The sequence below is a fragment of the Panicum virgatum genome, chromosome 9N (assembly GCF_016808335.1).
Source record: "Panicum virgatum strain AP13 chromosome 9N, P.virgatum_v5, whole genome shotgun sequence".
NCBI lineage: Eukaryota > Viridiplantae > Streptophyta > Magnoliopsida > Poales > Poaceae > Panicum > Panicum virgatum.
This window is the reverse complement of record NC_053153.1, coordinates 51,125,374-51,141,329: the sequence shown is the minus strand read 5'-3', so window position 1 is coordinate 51,141,329 and position 15,956 is coordinate 51,125,374. Positions and strand designations below refer to the sequence as shown.

General features: G+C 49.0%; 3 protein-coding genes across 3 annotated transcripts; all 3 read left to right on the top strand.

Moving 5' to 3' along the window:
• Positions 1-47: 47 nt before the first annotated feature.
• On the top strand, positions 48-5,481 carry LOC120688108 (serine/threonine-protein kinase BSK2-like). The gene is made up of 10 exons (XM_039970278.1): positions 48-327; positions 433-689; positions 778-913; positions 1,248-1,381; positions 1,635-1,740; positions 2,061-2,146; positions 3,291-3,479; positions 3,566-3,724; positions 4,300-4,413; positions 4,682-5,481. Exons 1-10 carry the CDS (start codon positions 243-245, stop codon positions 4,931-4,933), a joined length of 1,518 nt encoding a protein of 505 aa, XP_039826212.1. The 5' UTR covers positions 48-242; the 3' UTR covers positions 4,934-5,481.
• A 2,071-nt stretch (positions 5,482-7,552) lies between these two features.
• LOC120689095 lies at positions 7,553-8,539 on the top strand. Its single transcript, XM_039971431.1, has one exon. It carries the CDS (start codon positions 7,553-7,555, stop codon positions 8,537-8,539), a length of 987 nt encoding a protein of 328 aa, XP_039827365.1.
• A 2,928-nt stretch (positions 8,540-11,467) lies between these two features.
• Positions 11,468-12,328, top strand: LOC120689093 (uncharacterized mitochondrial protein AtMg00810-like). Its single transcript, XM_039971430.1, has one exon. It carries the CDS (start codon positions 11,468-11,470, stop codon positions 12,326-12,328), a length of 861 nt encoding a protein of 286 aa, XP_039827364.1.
• The last annotated feature ends 3,628 nt before the right edge of the window (positions 12,329-15,956 follow it).

Genomic DNA, 15,956 nt, shown 5'->3' with positions numbered 1-15,956 from the left:
GGATGCTTGGTATTGCGGGCGCACCTACCGGCTCCCCCACCACCCCAGTGTGCTGCCGCGCTTCTCTCGGAGCCCTGCCTCCCCCCCGCCCCCGCCCCCCGTCACAAGCTCGCTCTGCTCTGCTCTGCTCCACTCCGCACTCCTCCGCACTGGAGTCGAGTTGAGCGCACGCTCCCCGCACTCGCATTCCCACCGACCACTAGCCTTCGCTAAGCAAACCCCCTAGATCTCCACTCCGCGCCATGGGGTGCTTCCAGTCCAAGGTGGCGGGGCCCCTGCCACCCAACGACGCCGCCGCGCTCCCCGCCGACAACCCGGCAGATCCCGGTAAGCGACACGCCCCCCCAGCTGCCGCCGCCCGCTGCTAAACCCTAACCCCCCTCGAATCCGTCTAATCTGCGGCGCCCCGCCTTGCGTCCGTTCGAGTGGCAGAGGCGGCGAACGGCGGCGCGGATGGCGGCGACGCCGGCGACGACAAGGAGGCGGTGAAGCGCGCGGTGCCCGTGTTCCGGGAGTTCGCGCTGGCCGAGCTGCGCGCCGCCACCAAGGGATTCAGCGCAGACCTCATCGTCTCTGAGAGCGGCGAGAAGGCGCCCAACGTCGTCTACCGCGGGCGATTCGACGGCGGCCGCCTCATCGCCGTCAAGCGCTTCTCGCGCCTCTCCTGGCCCGACCCGCAGCAGTTCCTCGTACGATTTTGCGTTGGTTGCTTGTTTTCGCTTGATTCGATCCCCCGCCTGGATCTCGCAATGTGACGCTGCGTGGCTGCCGTTGCAGGCGGAGGCGGCGGGCGTGGGGAAGGTGCGCCACAAGCGCCTCGTCAACCTTATTGGCTGCTGCGCCGAGGGTGACGAGAGGCTGCTCGTCGCCGAGTACATGCCAAACGACACCCTCTCCAAGCATCTCTTCCACTGTACGCTCTCTCCCCAACCCCTCAGTATCCATATCTACTTGCTATTGGTACTCCAGCCTTTTCTGTTACGGGCCTCGTGGTCTGGTGTGGTGTCGTCTGTGGTGACGTACTTCATGATGATCATTGGGGGTGGATCGCACCAACCGTGAATCTCAATCTCCTCTGCATTAACTCAATGACTTAATGCACCTTATGTCCTTCACCATTGCTGCATTTGACCTGTGCAGATCATCATGCGAAAATGTGGTTTGCCCGGAGTAGGTGATTGTGCCCTGCCTGCTTTTTCTCCCTTGACTGATTGTGCTGTGCCGGTGTGCCCTACCTTTTTGTGCAGGGGATAAGCAGCCATTGCCATGGGAAATGCGGTTGAGGGTAGCATATTTCATTGCGCAAGCACTCGACCATTGCAATGCAGAGAACCGGAAGATCTATCATGACTTGAATGCATATAGAGTACTTTTTGACGAGGTTTAGCTACATTCTTTTCCTGCTGCCTTTTGCATTGTCACATTTTTTTCTTGCTGGCGTTTGTATTATACAAATATAGCTACATTTTTTCCTTATGTGAAATATCATATTTTGATCTGAAAGGTTTACTTTGGAAATTTTACTGTCCTCTGTAGCTGCCTTGCCTATTTAATTTTTCACCTGTTTGTAATTGATTTCTGTAGCTGCCTATTGAATTCTTCACCTGCTATAATCAGTTTCTATTTCCTATCAGGAAGGTGATCCTCGCTTGTCAAGTTTTGGCCTGATGAAGAACAGCCGTGATGGAAAAAGTTATAGTACCAACTTGGCTTACACTCCACCAGAGTTTCTACGAACAGGTAAGAAATACCTTTTCTATAATAGATGCTATCCTATTCATGATTAACTGATACTGATGGTGGTGGCTGCAGACTAACCTGCTAACTTATTATAAGCTAAGTTACTGTATGTTAGCTGATTTGAAATATCTATGAAATCAAATAATGGAGGTCTAGTGACTTATGTCTCTTGAGAATACAGTTGTAGAACTTTTTGTTTCCTGATTGTCATTGAATGAATACCTTTTGTTTGTGGCTTTATCTTCTATGTACTCCCTACTACTTACACTACACTATTTTGGACTGTACTGAATATTTTGTGCTTGAATCTTGAATGACAGGCAGAGTAATTCCCGAGAGTGTGATATATAGCTATGGAACTGTCCTGTTGGATCTTTTGAGCGGGAAGCACATCCCTCCTAGTCATGTATGCTCTATTTGCTTTTTCTGAAGAATAGATTTCAGAAATATCTTTTAGCGATTCCCTTGCATCCCATTGCTTTTCGGTACAGTGTTTTATTGATGGGCTTTGCTACGGTACTCCGAAGTAACAGTGAACCATTTATTTAGATAGATCTAGATGGTCATTACAACACATTACCTCCTAGAAGGTAATAGGAGAAGTATATATTTCTATAATTTTCGTTTGAAAATAGGAAACATAGGCAAAATATCAGGCATATGTAGACGTTTATGTTGTATCTAACATGCATATATGATTAGGATCCTAATTTGACTTTTTTCTTATAACCTTTGTTTTGGGCGTGACATGTAGATATTTGTATGCAAATGCATGACTTTTATGTAACGTTTTTTACATGAACAATAGCAAATACATGTGACAACTTGGGAAACACAGGGTTCAGTGTATTAATGTGTCTCCTTAATGAAATGGCACGCAGTTCTTCTGTGCGTTTGAGAAAAAAAAAGTGTATTGATGTGTTGGTTTCCTATACGTGTATGGCTCCAACTACCGTTGCAGGTCGCAGCCTGCATGCGGCAGCACATGTTGCCTCCCTGATTCTAGCTTAGTGTACCAGTCTCTCCCTCCCTCCCTCCCTCTCTCCCTCTCTCCCTCCCTCTCTCCCTCTCCCTCCCTCGCTCTCCCCCTCCCTCCCTCTCTCGCTCTCCCGCTCCCGCTCCCTCCCTCTCGCTCTCGCTCTCGCTCTCTTTCCCTCCCTCACTCCCTCTCCCTCAAACCCGGCTAAATTTTTGTTGATTGAGTGCATGGAGATATGGTGAGCAAATAAGGAAAGGGATTTTCCTTTTTCGTTATTATTTAAATGATTCATCTATTCGGAAAATCCGTGGTTGTGATTCTTTTTGAGTTCTTACCTCCTGGGAGGTAATCAGAGTATTGAAGCAAAGCCCCTGATTGATGCATTGCTGTGAACTTTGAAACCATGAGCTGACCGCTATTGCTAGGTACTTGATTTCCTGCGCCATCAAACAGTGCTACTCTTATGACATAATGGGATGATAGAGAGACTTTGTTAGATGTTTTATTGTGATATATCTGTAATTTATGGCGAAGGATTTCTCGTTTCATTGTTTTTTTTTTGGAATTCCAGGCACTAGATTTGATAAGGGGAAAGAATATACTGTTGCTGATGGATTCCTCCTTAGAAGGGCAGTATGCTAATGAAGATGCTTCGAAATTGGTCGATCTTGCATCAAAGTGTCTGCAATTTGAAGCTAGGGATAGACCAAACATAAAGTATCTATTGTCTTCTGTTGGTCCTCTTCAGAAGCAAAAGGAGGTGAGTAGCTTGAATAATTTATTTCCCAGTATTCTCCCCCTTTATTGCTTCTATATCATCCGTTCCTGGCATGATTCCAAATTTAGGTAGCATCACATGTCTTGATGGGTATTACAAAAGCCGCATCAGTATTGCCAGCTATTCTCTCTCCACTTGGGAAGGCCTGCTCTGTTATGGATCTTACAGCAGTGCATGATATATTGCTTAAAACAGGTTATAAAGATGATGAGGGTGCAGAAAACGAGGTAACTGACTGAAATAATGATAAATCTGACTTATGCTATCCATTTGTGATGAAGTTTCCTCATTTTCCTCGACCGCATCGTTTTTGTTTCCTCCTGTCTTAAGGATATCTTGTTCATCATGGTTTATTTGTCGAAATTGTTTGTCGAAATTGTTTTAAAGCTCCCTGTTCCTTCCAGTTTGAGCTTTGTAGCATTGCATGGTTAGAAGAAAGAAGAAAAAATGTGGCCCATTATTTGCTTGCAGAATCTGAGATATGTATGTGTGACATTTTCTCTTGGCTATGTAGAGAAGTTGACTTATATAAAATGCATTATATCTTTTCATATTCCAAAAGTGAAATATTTTTGCATGAGTAACCATGCATTTTTTTTCAGTGTTATATTTAGGAGATTGTACTGCTGGCAATCTTTGGATGTATTTTTCACATTTCATTTTGTGGCATAATCTGATATGTACTTCCAGATATTTTTCTTTGCGTTTACACTTGCACAAGTATTTTGAAATTATGAAGCCAAACCTGTTTGGTTTTTAAGATATGCCTATTTTGTCTGGTGCATGTTAAAAAAAAATGAAGTTATCCTTTCAAGAATGGACCCAGCAAGTTCAAGAGATGCTAAACACAAAAAAGTTCGGTGACATAGCATTTAGAGACAAGGATTTTAAGACTGCAATTGATTACTACTCCAAGGTATCAACATCCCTGTTCTCTTCATTTGTTTGTAACTATGGTAGGAGACTATCACAGAAAGAACCATCTCATGTAAACTGGTCACAAGTCAATATTCTTAACTGGTTGGGCCCTCGGCCTGTTAGCTCCAGGATTTAACAATACTTACAACATAATTTTACTTGCTTGCTCTTGCTCATTACCCCCATAAACATTGTATTTATAACTTATCATGCGTTTCTGCATCTGAATCTCCTAAATTATGACAAACCCGTTTGCTGTTATGCAGCTAGTTGCAATGATGTCAGCACCTTCAGCCACAGTTTTTGCTAGGCGCAGTTTTTCCTACTTGATGAATGAGCAGGCAGAACTTGCCCTCCGGGACGCTATGCAGGCCCAGGTCTGCATGCCTGAGTGGCCTACAGCCTTCTATCTTCAATCCCTTGCTCTGTCAAAGCTTGGCATGGAAACTGATGCCCAAGACATGCTCAATGATGGAGCCACATTTGAGGCTAAGAAGCAAAACAGCTGGCGCAGTTAGGGATCAAAGTCGCTGCTTCCCCATACCATTGCCTTCCGTAACAAAAAGGTACAATGGGTGTCCTCCAAATTGTTCACTGGGACATCTGTTGAACTGCTAGGAGTGGGATTGAAATGCACTGTTTTATCGTGCCTCGTGCAATCTCCCCCGGAGTGGCGATGTTGTGGCCTGTAAGGGAAGATAAAAGGCAGAAGCATGCAATGCATATTCTCTCCCTGATGAGTTAGCGCTTTGTGTTACTGAGTGATGGCATGAGGATCTGCTGATCGTTGCAATTGCAGTGCTCTAGAGGGAAGATTGCTGTAATTAAGGTGGGGTGCTTGCTAACAATTTCTTCTTCTCCTCGTTTCCATTGAAATCTTTGGGCCCCAGGCGACATGAGTGGTGTGAAAAAAGGCGGGTACATTGTGATTAGCTAAGGAGAATAAACTAGAGCCGTCTGAATTACATTCATTTCGACCATATTTTCATGTGCTGCTTTCTCTTCTCGAACTGTTGTGACGTGCTGCCATTTTGCGCAAAAAAAAATGTGCTGCTTATTTGATCAATCGTGTTAATCCAGATAGTTGTTATTTGCCTTCTATATACTTCTTCGGCTGTTTACCATTTCACAACTGGACGTGTTTCCAAGTATGATGTGGTGTCATTTGGAATGCTGGCTGCCATAGGAACCTGCTGCACAATTTTTACCGCTAGTAGTACATTTCGAATTCTTTAAGTACTCCCAAATTTGTATGTTGATATGATACGGTTCTATTCCGGCACACTGATCACTATGAAATTGCATTTATACAACTTATACTTTTGAAATTACGGCTTGCTAGAGAATTACCAGTGCAACAATTTGCGCTATTTCATTTCTTCTAACACCAGATCCTGACAAATGTGTTGTAAGTTTACTACTAATTAATAAAAACAGCTCCGAATAAACTATCTGTCGTCACTTGGCGGGGGAAAGTACAAAAAAAGGGTCAGAAAAACAAAGTGATTTGAGACTTGAGAGAGATGCATGGGTCCCCCGTCCCCTCACAATTCATCTGGATGGTTCCTGCAAGACTTGTTTTGTTTGTTTCGTGTGCACTAACTGGCATCCAAACAACAAAGAAACTATTTTCAGCAAGGCATGCTTGCCGAAAGCGTAGCACCAGAAAGTGACCTACTCTATTTTTCAAAACCGCTAAATACCCTTTTTCTTGCCGTTTGGCTGCTCATCCCAGTTGGTCTATTCTCAGGATATGTAACTTTTGCAGACTTGTCCACTGACCATTAGTGGCTGATCGACGACTTTGTGCCCTATCAGAACGATTCATCACTTCTTGTGTGGAATCATCACAGGAATATCATATAAAAATGTTCAGTGTATGCAGAAATATAATTATTGCTGCATTTTTATTCTTAAAGGCATAGGAGCCTACTTTACTACTATTTTTGCTAAGGTGTTACCACTTACCAATAAGGCAACAAAGAACGAGATGGGCTGAAAAGCGCCAATGGTTTATTTTTCAAATAGGAAATGCTTAAAAATGGAATTTGTTCACTCCACTGTAGTAGACAACAAAGACCTACTCGTGGAGGCAAACAACCTACTCGTGTAGTAGACATCTAATCCAAATGCTTAAAAAATGCAAACAACCTTTTATAAGTTTGGATTATAGCATATACAACCAGATATATCCCGGCAAAACATACCAACAATGATTAGATGTAACATCCTGCGAGTTGCACATTCAGGGTTCATCTGTACAACTAATGTCACTCTGGAGGCGTTTCTTTTCCAAGAAAAGGGTTGAAATTTGGCTCACGACTCCTTGTTTGGGGATTTCTCGTGATGCTTTCCATTCTCAAACTCTTGGTACTTAATTACTTCCTGGGCAATAATAAGGGCATGTTTGGGACGAGTTATATCGGCACGGAATGCACCTATTTAACACAATTGGCAAACTAATTAAGACAAAGATGAACTAGAAACTATATGAAATCAGTTATCTTTTACTTTTTTTTAATTCACCGATTTTGACATCTATGAATCCATTCGGAAAATATCCTCCAAATGGCCTCTAAGTCTCGTTAAATGTTGGGTTTTGTTAGCAAGGTGTTTAGTGGGCTGGCCTTTGGGCCGTGGCACCTAGCCATGCGGCTAGGGTTGCCCCTTGGGTTTTGTGCTGTTTGATTTAGATTAGGTAACGATCTCCGTCGATTGGGTATTTTTATAAACCCTAGACACTCCTTGCCTATATATTGTACCCCTTTGTACTTCTGTTAATCAATCCACTATTTTCCCGAGCCATATTCGCTTTCATGGTATCACGAGTCTGGGTTTTCCCTCGGATTCGACTTCCGCTGCCCTAGCGCGCCGGCTCCTCGCCGTGCTGCGCCCGTGCGCTGGCTTCCCATCGTGCGCGCCCACTCCCCCCTCCCCCCCCGCGCGCCGGCCCTTCTGCCGCGCAGCGCCATGGTCGGCACCCCGCCGCCCTCCCCCCGCCTGCCGCCGGCGCTGGCACCGGCCAAGGCGACGGCCCCATCCTCACCAACGTCCTGCAGCTGCGCACGAACAAGGACGCCGCCGCAGCCGAGGCGCAGCGCTTCGCCACGGAGCGCCAGGCCGCCCACGACGCCGCGATGACGCGCGCCGCCAAGGCCGACGCGGCCACCGCCAAGGCCCTGGACGCCGCCCGGGCGCTTGCTGCCCAGGACCGGGCGGCTGCCGCGGCTGCCCTTGCCTCGCCAACCTCCTCTGGCCCGAGCCCCCTCCCTGCACAGATGGATCTGCACTCCACCATGCTCCTTCGGGAGGCCGCTGCCCTCCTGAACCTGCACACCCAGGTGGTGGCCATCAACAACATCCGCAGCCTCATCCCGATCGTCCTCGACGTCGACTCCGGCAACTTCGGTCGCTGGCGTGATCAGTTCTTGCTCACTCTTGGTAAGTTCTCGCTTCAGGATCACGTCGACCTCGACGCACCAATCCTCTCTCCGGATTGGGCTCGGGTGGATTGCGTGGTTAAGTACTGGATCCTCGGCACCCTCGCCGATGACCTCGCCGAGGTCATCTCCTCTCAGGGCTCGACCGCCAGAGACGCCTGGCTTGTCGTCGAGTCCCAGTTTCTCGGGAACAGGGAGGCTCGCGCCATCCAGTTGGAGACGAAGTTTTGCAACTTCTTCCAAGGCGACCTCTCCATCTCCGAGTACTGTTGCCGTCTCAAGAAGATGACTGATGACCTTGGGGCCCTCGGTGAAATCATCACCAACCGCACGATCGTCCTGAACGTGCTCCGCGGCCTCAACGACAACTTCGCCCATGTCGGGGCCATCCTTCGGCGCAGTCGGCCCTTCCCCTCCTTGTTGGAGGCCCGCGACGATCTCATTCTTGAGGAGATCACCATGGAGAACTGGCAACCTTCGCCGGCTGCCACCCTCGCCGCCTCCACCAGGACTGCGGCCGCTTCTTCTCCAGCCAGCTCCGGTTCCGGGGGCGCCGACACCGGTGCCGGCTCCGGCTCCGGGGGCGCCAACACCAGCTCCAAGGGAAACAACAGCCGCCGCAGCAAGCGTGGCGACAATGGTCGCGGCAGTGGCGGTGGTCCTGGCGCTGGTGGGAGCGGCTAGCGCGCCACCACTGGCGCCCAGCAGCAGCAGGAGGAGGTTGGATCCGCCCAGCCTGCACCTGGCGCCCAGACCACAACCCCTGGCGGGGCCTTGTGGCCGACCTTTTACAACCCTTGGATGGGGACCATCCAAATGTGGCCTGGTCCTCGCCCTCCACTTCCGTCCATGCCGCAGCCTCGCCCGCCCTAGCAGGCCTTTGTTGCGCAGCAGCAACAGCAGCAGTAGCCTGCTGCCGCCACTGATGGAGGCGGCCCTTGGAAAGCACCTGGGTTGTACAACCCTATGGCCGGCCTCCCCTCCTGGGATCAGCAGCCGTTGGCCTCAGCTTTCAGCACGGCGTTGCTGAATCAGCCTTCCACTGGCGACTGGTACTTCGACACAGGTGCCACCTCTCAAATGACCTCCTCTCCCCATAATCTTTCACATGCCTGTTCCCAGCGGTATCCTACTCCTTCATCGATTGTTGTCGGTAATGGCACTTTGCTCCCTGTCACTTCCACTGGCTCGGCTGCACTGTCTTCCTCCCATCATCTTAATAATGTTCTTGTGTCTCCACATATTATTAAGAATCTTATTTCTATTTGCCAATTTACCACTGACAACAATTATTCTATTGAGTTTGACCCTGCCGGCTGTTCTGTGAAGGATCTGCAAACTCGGGACGAGATAGTCAGGTGCAATAGCTATGGGCCGCTGTACCCTCTATGCCTCCCTCCAGCGCACTCCCTTGTCGCCAAGACCACCTCTCCGCTTTGGCATCGGCGTCTCGGCCACCCTGGTCATGAAGCTTTGTCGAAGCTTGCTTCTAGTATCTCTTGTCGGATTGAGGATTGTTTAGACTTATGTCGTGCTTGTCAATTAGGACGACATGTTCGTCTGCCCTTTCATACTTCAGTGTCTCGTGCGTCTAGCAAGTTTGATCTTATTCACTGCGATCTGTGGACATCTCCAGTTGTTAGTGTCTCAGGTTACAAATATTATTTGGTCATACTTGATGATTGCACTCACTATTTGTGGACTTTTCCTCTGCGCCTCAAGTCTAATACTTACATCACGCTCACAAACTTCCTCGCCTATGCCTCCACTCAGTTTGGCGCCACTGTCAAGGCTATCCAGTACGACAACGAGAAGGAGTTCGATAACTCCAGCGCTCGGACCTTCTTCCTCACTAAGGGCATCCATCTACGCATGTCCTGCCCTTACACCTCGCCTCAAAATGGTAAAGCTGAATGCATTATTTGCTCCTTCAATAATGTTGTTCGCTCCCTGCTGTTTCATGCCTCCATGCCTCCTGCCTACTGGGCTGAGGCTCTCTCTACGGCGACCGTTCTGGTTAACATTCTGCCAACCAAGACCCTCGAGTTCTCCACGCCACACCGCGCCCTCTATGGCACACCTCCGGCGTATGATCACCTGCGCGTCTTTGGATGCAAATGTTGCCCCAACCTGTCTGCCACAGCTTCCCACAAACTCGCGCCTCGCTCCACCCTCTGTGTCTTCTTGGGTTATTCCGCTCATCACAAAGGATACCGCTGCCTTGACCTCTCCTCTAACAGAGTCATTATTTCCCGGCATGTCATCTTTGATGAAACTGCATTTACTTTCGCTGCGCGCGATGGCCCTCGACCCACTGGCGAGCTTGAGTTCCTTGATGCTACTGATGTTGTGCCTGCTCCTAATGGACTGTCGCACAAGTTTCTGCCTGCAGGTCCTCCCATTGGTGCCTACTCTGCCGGTGCCCCCGCTAGTTCCTCTGTGACTGTGCCTGGGGCAACCCCGGCACCCTCCGACGACTCCTCGGTGAGCGCACCGGCCAGACTCTATGTCCTGCCTGCGCTGCGCACACCAGGAGCTGCTGTGCCACGTGAGGCCACGATGTCGCCCCCTCCCGCGCCACGCGCGGCCACGGAGCCCTCGATGACCCCGCGCTACATCCCGCCAGTGCTCCGCGTGGCCTGGACGTCCCCCACGTCGTCTCGCAGCCCTTTCCGCCTCTGGACATGACCTAGCTGCCAGGTCCAGCTGGTCGTGTCATCACGCAGGTGTACCCTCGTCGGCCTCGCCCTCCGCCGACCCCGACGGCACCTGCACCCTCCTCCAGTGCGGCACCGCTGAGCAGCACGACTGCTGCCCCAGCCGCACCACTGCACAAGGGTGCTGTGGCTATTCCTCCAGTCTCCAACTAGCACCCGATGTCCACGAGAGCCAAGAGTGGCTTTCGAGTGCCAAGAACGGCTCTCTACCATGCTTCACCGCTCTCCGCCGTCCCGAAGACCTACCGTAGTGCTCTGGCCGATCCAAATTGGTGAGCCGCTATGGTGGAAGAACATAATGCCCTGCTGGAGAACCACACCTGGGATCTTATGCCTCGCCCTCCACGAGCCAATGTCATCACTGGAAAGTGGATCTTCAAGCACAAGTTCAATGCTGATGGGACTCTCGAGCGTTACAAGGCCCGCTCGGTCCTCCGGGGATTCACCCAGCATCCTGGCATGGATTTTGCAGAGACTTTCAGTCCGGTCATGAAGCCCGCTACCATCCGGACAATCCTCTCTTTGGCACTCACTCGTCGCTGGCTCGTTCATCAGTTGGATGTGAAGAACGCCTTCTTGCATGGCACTCTATCGGAGAAAGTTTACTGCACCCAACCTTCTGGTTTTGAGGATCCCACCTATCCGGACTTTGTTTGTCGCCTCGACAAGTCTTTATATGGGTTGAAGTAGGCTCCTCGTTCTTGGTATAGTCGGTTTGCCACCTTCCTGCTCTCCTTGGGGTTCATTGAAGCCAAAGTCACACACATCCCTATTTGTCTATCGGCAGGGTTCAGACATTGCTTCTCTACTGCTCTATGTGGATGACATTGTCCTCATAGCTTCCTCTCCAGCTCTTCTCCGGCGGATCATCTCAGCGCTTTAGCGGGAATTCGCTATGAAGGATCTTGGTGAATTACATCACTTCCTCGGTATGCAAGTTCAGCGCTGTGGCAATGGTATGCTTCTCTCGCAGCGGCAATATATGATGGATATTCTGGATCGTGCTGGGATGACAGATTGCAAGCCGTGCTCTACTCCGGTTGACACCAACCCCAAGGTCGCCGATGCTGATGGTGCGCCCGTAGCAGATGCTACTGATTTCCGCAGTCTTGCCGGCGCCTTACAGTACCTGACGTTCACTCGACCAGATATTGCATACGCTGTCCAGCAGATTTGCTTGCACATGCATGATCCTCATGCACCTCATCTGGCGGCTCTGAAGCGCATCCTGCGCTATGTTCGGGGCACTCTACACCTTGGTCTTCTACTGCGACCTTCCACATCTGCTGATCTTGTGGTCTACACTGATGCTGATTGGACGGGTTGTTCGGATACGCGCAAGTCCACCTCGGGCTATGCTGTGTTCCTCGGGGACAATCTCATCTCCTGGTCCTTCAAGCGTCAGAACACCGTTTCAAGATCCAATGCTGAAGCTGAGTATCGCGTTGTGGCTAATGGTGTTGCCGAGGCCTCATGGCTGCGCCAACTTCTGCAGGAGCTCCACGCTCCTCTTCGCCGCTCCACGCTGGTGTATTGTGATAACATCAGCGTCATCTACATGTCCTCCAACCCCATCCAACATCAGCGTACCAAGCACATTGAGATCGATCTACACTTCGTCCGGGAGCGGGTTGCCATTGGTGATCTTCGTGTTCTTCACGTGCCGACTTCGTCGCAGTATGCAGATATCTTCACCAAAGGCCTTACTTCAGTCTTCACGGAGTTCAGGTCCAATCTGAATGTGCAGAGTGGCTGACGTTCAGACTGCGGGGGCGTGTTAGCAAGGTGTTTAGTGGGCTGGCCTTTGGGCCGTGGTTCCCAGCCATGCGGCTAGAGTTGCCCCTTGGGTTTTGTGGTGTTTGATTCAGATTAGACAAGGATCTCCGATTGGATATTTCTATAAACCCTAGACGCTCCTTGCCTATATATTGTACCCCTTTGTACTTCTGTTAATCAATCCACTATTTTCCCCGAGCCATATTCGCTTTCAGGTTTGATGAATCACTTCATTTGGAATGGAATGTTTCTCCCTTTTAAAAAGAAAATGAGTGGTTGGTGGCTGGACATTGCATAAATTTCGGTGAGACAAAGCATTCCTCATTATTAAACTAATTTATTTCATTCATCAAAGTTAACAAAAAAATGCACGTGGGAATGTGATGAACTATGCCATTTCTCAAACGAAATTGACAGTATGTATCCACAATTCTGTTTCTTTCTAAAAAAAAAAAGAAGACACCTGAGCAATGTTTCAGACTGCTAAGAACTTTGTGAAGGCTTCGAGGCTTTCTCGTGATGCCTCCCATTCTCGAAAGAGAATATTGGTCCTCTCTCTCTTGCGTCATTGTACTATTTCATCCTTTGAACTTTGTATTGGGACTAAACCATTGCCCAATAGCATGGAGCACATACGCGGACCCAGGGGCGACGAAACTGAGACGGCATGGCATGTTGGAGATATATCATGTATGGCAGCATGCTAGATGTGCAGGGCTGGCAACAAATGCAGGAGGTAGACGTTATTGCTATATAGTAGCTAGAAGTCCTCGTGCTTGTCACGTTCACTCTCCGTTAGCAAACATGTTTCTGCTTTTGTATCTGAATTTACGATGGTTGATTGAAGGCATGTTTTTAGCTGCTTGTATACTCCATAAGAGTAGGCAGCCCATCCTTGGCTGAGAGACATGGTGTACCAAGACGGCAAGACCGCAACACAAGAAGAGGTACGCGTGCGTACGCCCATTGCCATCAACAACACCGTTTCTTTCAAGAAAGACACCTTGTTCTTCAATCGTACTACTTGGATCATTAGCATGGCTTTAAAGCTTCCTCCCTATGCCCTCCATTCTCAAATAACATCCGCCCGTCCTCTCCTACCTCATTCTGTTCTGCCATTCTCTTCAGTTGTGGTTAGCGGGAAACAACAACTTGGAGTATGTTGACTAAAAGGGTAACGAAATGAAACAGGGGCGGCGAGGTAAGTCTGTATATATGGGCAGAGAGATAAATCACAGGGTTGGCAACATATATTTATGGGCTGATGACAGTGATGGGAACGCGAGGGTGCCAGGTCTTCCGTCAAAGGGATAACTATCAATTTATTGACAATCCGACACAAGTGATCTAGCTTTTGATCAACAAGACCGGATCCGGTAATCGAAGCACTACATCGTCTCTTGGTTATCAATCGTACGCTACCCAATTGATCTCGCCACGAGGTTAAACCTTACCTGCGAATCGAAGAACACAAACAAGAACAAAAAAGATACACAACAAGATTACTGAAAACAGATTAACTACTCGAATTGGGTCTTACAAACCGATAACAGTGAAATTGTTCTTGACAAACTAATCTAAGCAAAACCCGAGTTTTCTTGGATGGCAGGTATTGAATATAAAGACTTAGGGTCGGAAAAAAAACTCTAGACACGTCCCAAATGGATTCCAGCGTGATATACGACCCAACGACCCAAAAACAATGGCATAGCACCCTGACAGATTATGGACGTCCATTTGTTTTGAGGATTCCCGTTGACTCGAACCTCATATTGATTTGGGACCGAGGTATTGTGTAACACCCTAAAATTCACCTTGGAAGTGTGTAGCTTATTTTTCATAATTTTCAAGCTTCAAAAAGAATTAGTTTTGCAATATTTAAAACTCACCATAGGCTTCAATTTGAATTCTTCTCTCCTTCTTTCTTTCCTGGTCCTGGGCGCCATCCTGTTTTCTTCGCGTCAGTCGTTCCTTTCCCTTCTCCTTTTGTTTTTCTTTTTGGCCCACTCTGGCCCAAGTCGGCCTGTCAGCTCCTCTCCCCGATGAATGGAGCCCGTCTGTCATCCCCGTCCCTGAGCCAAAGTCCGGCTTGGGCATGAGGGCACGGCGCTGGGCCCGCACGCCGAGGCCGAGCCGGCCTCGCCCCGCATCCCATGCCCCTTTTCTCCCCATAACCCGGCCTCATGCTATCCTACCGCAGTCACCACCTTTTGCTTTTCACCCTAGATTCGTGCGAGCACGTGCCACCTTCGCCTCATCCAAGCTCACCGCGCATCGCCGTTGATCTCCCGCGCCATTGCCGCTCGACCCAATTTGGTAAGCCAGGGAGCTTCGTTGATGAACCCCGATTGGTTTCCCCCTCTTTCCCCTCTTTTCCGCTCCGGGTTGCGAGGCCCCGCGCTCACCGGACCTTCGCCGCTGCGAGTGCTTGCTGCCGGCCATCTTCTGCGCCTCCCTAAGTACCCAAACCCCTCTGGACGCTTCCCCGTGCGGCCCTCTCTCTTTTGCCCCTAGTCGCTTGATTTTTTGTGCACCGGGGCACGAAAACGATCGCGCTCCGGCGATGTTCCGCCGCTCTGGTGCGCGGCGGCACCGTCATCCGACATTCCGCCGCCGCCAGGCCACCCGGGCCGATCCGGGCCGTGGATGAAGATCCAACGGCTGGCAACAGATCCAACCTGAATCAAACCCCTCTTCTACCGGTCAACCTTGTTTTTGCAGAAAAGTCCGCAAGCTTTACTGAATCAACCCGCCGTCCATTTCTATTCAAAAATAATTCAAATTTGATCCTTTTTCTTGTGGAAAACACCCAAGCCCCCATTCGGATGCCCTGAACTGGCTGGGCTGGATGGCTGATCAGCCCAGCGTTCGGCGGCACAGACAGAGTACAAGACGGAGTACAAGAAGAGGAGACTGCGAGAGCAGGCGATCCATCGACAGCCTGTTCCGCTGAACGGCTGGCTGGGCTGATCAACCATCCAGCCCAGCCAGTTCAGGCCATCCGAACGGGGCGCAAGATTTTTCTAAATTAGAACCCGTCGTCTAGATTTAGTGTTTTTGCATGTTAGTCCTTAGGTTTTTATATTGAATTATGTTTTGGCCCTCGGTTTCTTTCTGTTTACCTCTTTTTAAATAGTTTTTCTCGTGTATAAACCCCTGCACAACCATTTTTAGCGTATCTTTAGCGTTTTAAATCCGTTTTAAGCGTTCTTTGTACCGTTTTGATCGTTGTAATGCGTAGAACCTGTTTTTAAGTCTTTATTTTTGTTTTGCAAAGGTTGGTGTACTATTTAATTTATTTTTATTATTTGCTTGTATGTACATGTGTTATTTGGCTTGTTCGTGACTAGTAGACGAGGAGCCGTTTGAGAACTTCCAAGATCATGACTTTGAAGCATTTGAGTAGCAGCAAGCAGCAAGTGACTAAGGAGGACAAGTATATTCCTTCGTCATATTTTGTCCCAATAATATTTATTTTATGCTTGCATGCATTAATATTGATGGGTACCTATTATCATTATTAATTATTCATGTCCTTGATTAGCCAGGTTACTTTTACAAATCTTTTTGGGTAGTTTGCTTAGTTGCTAAACACTAATTATGGGTGG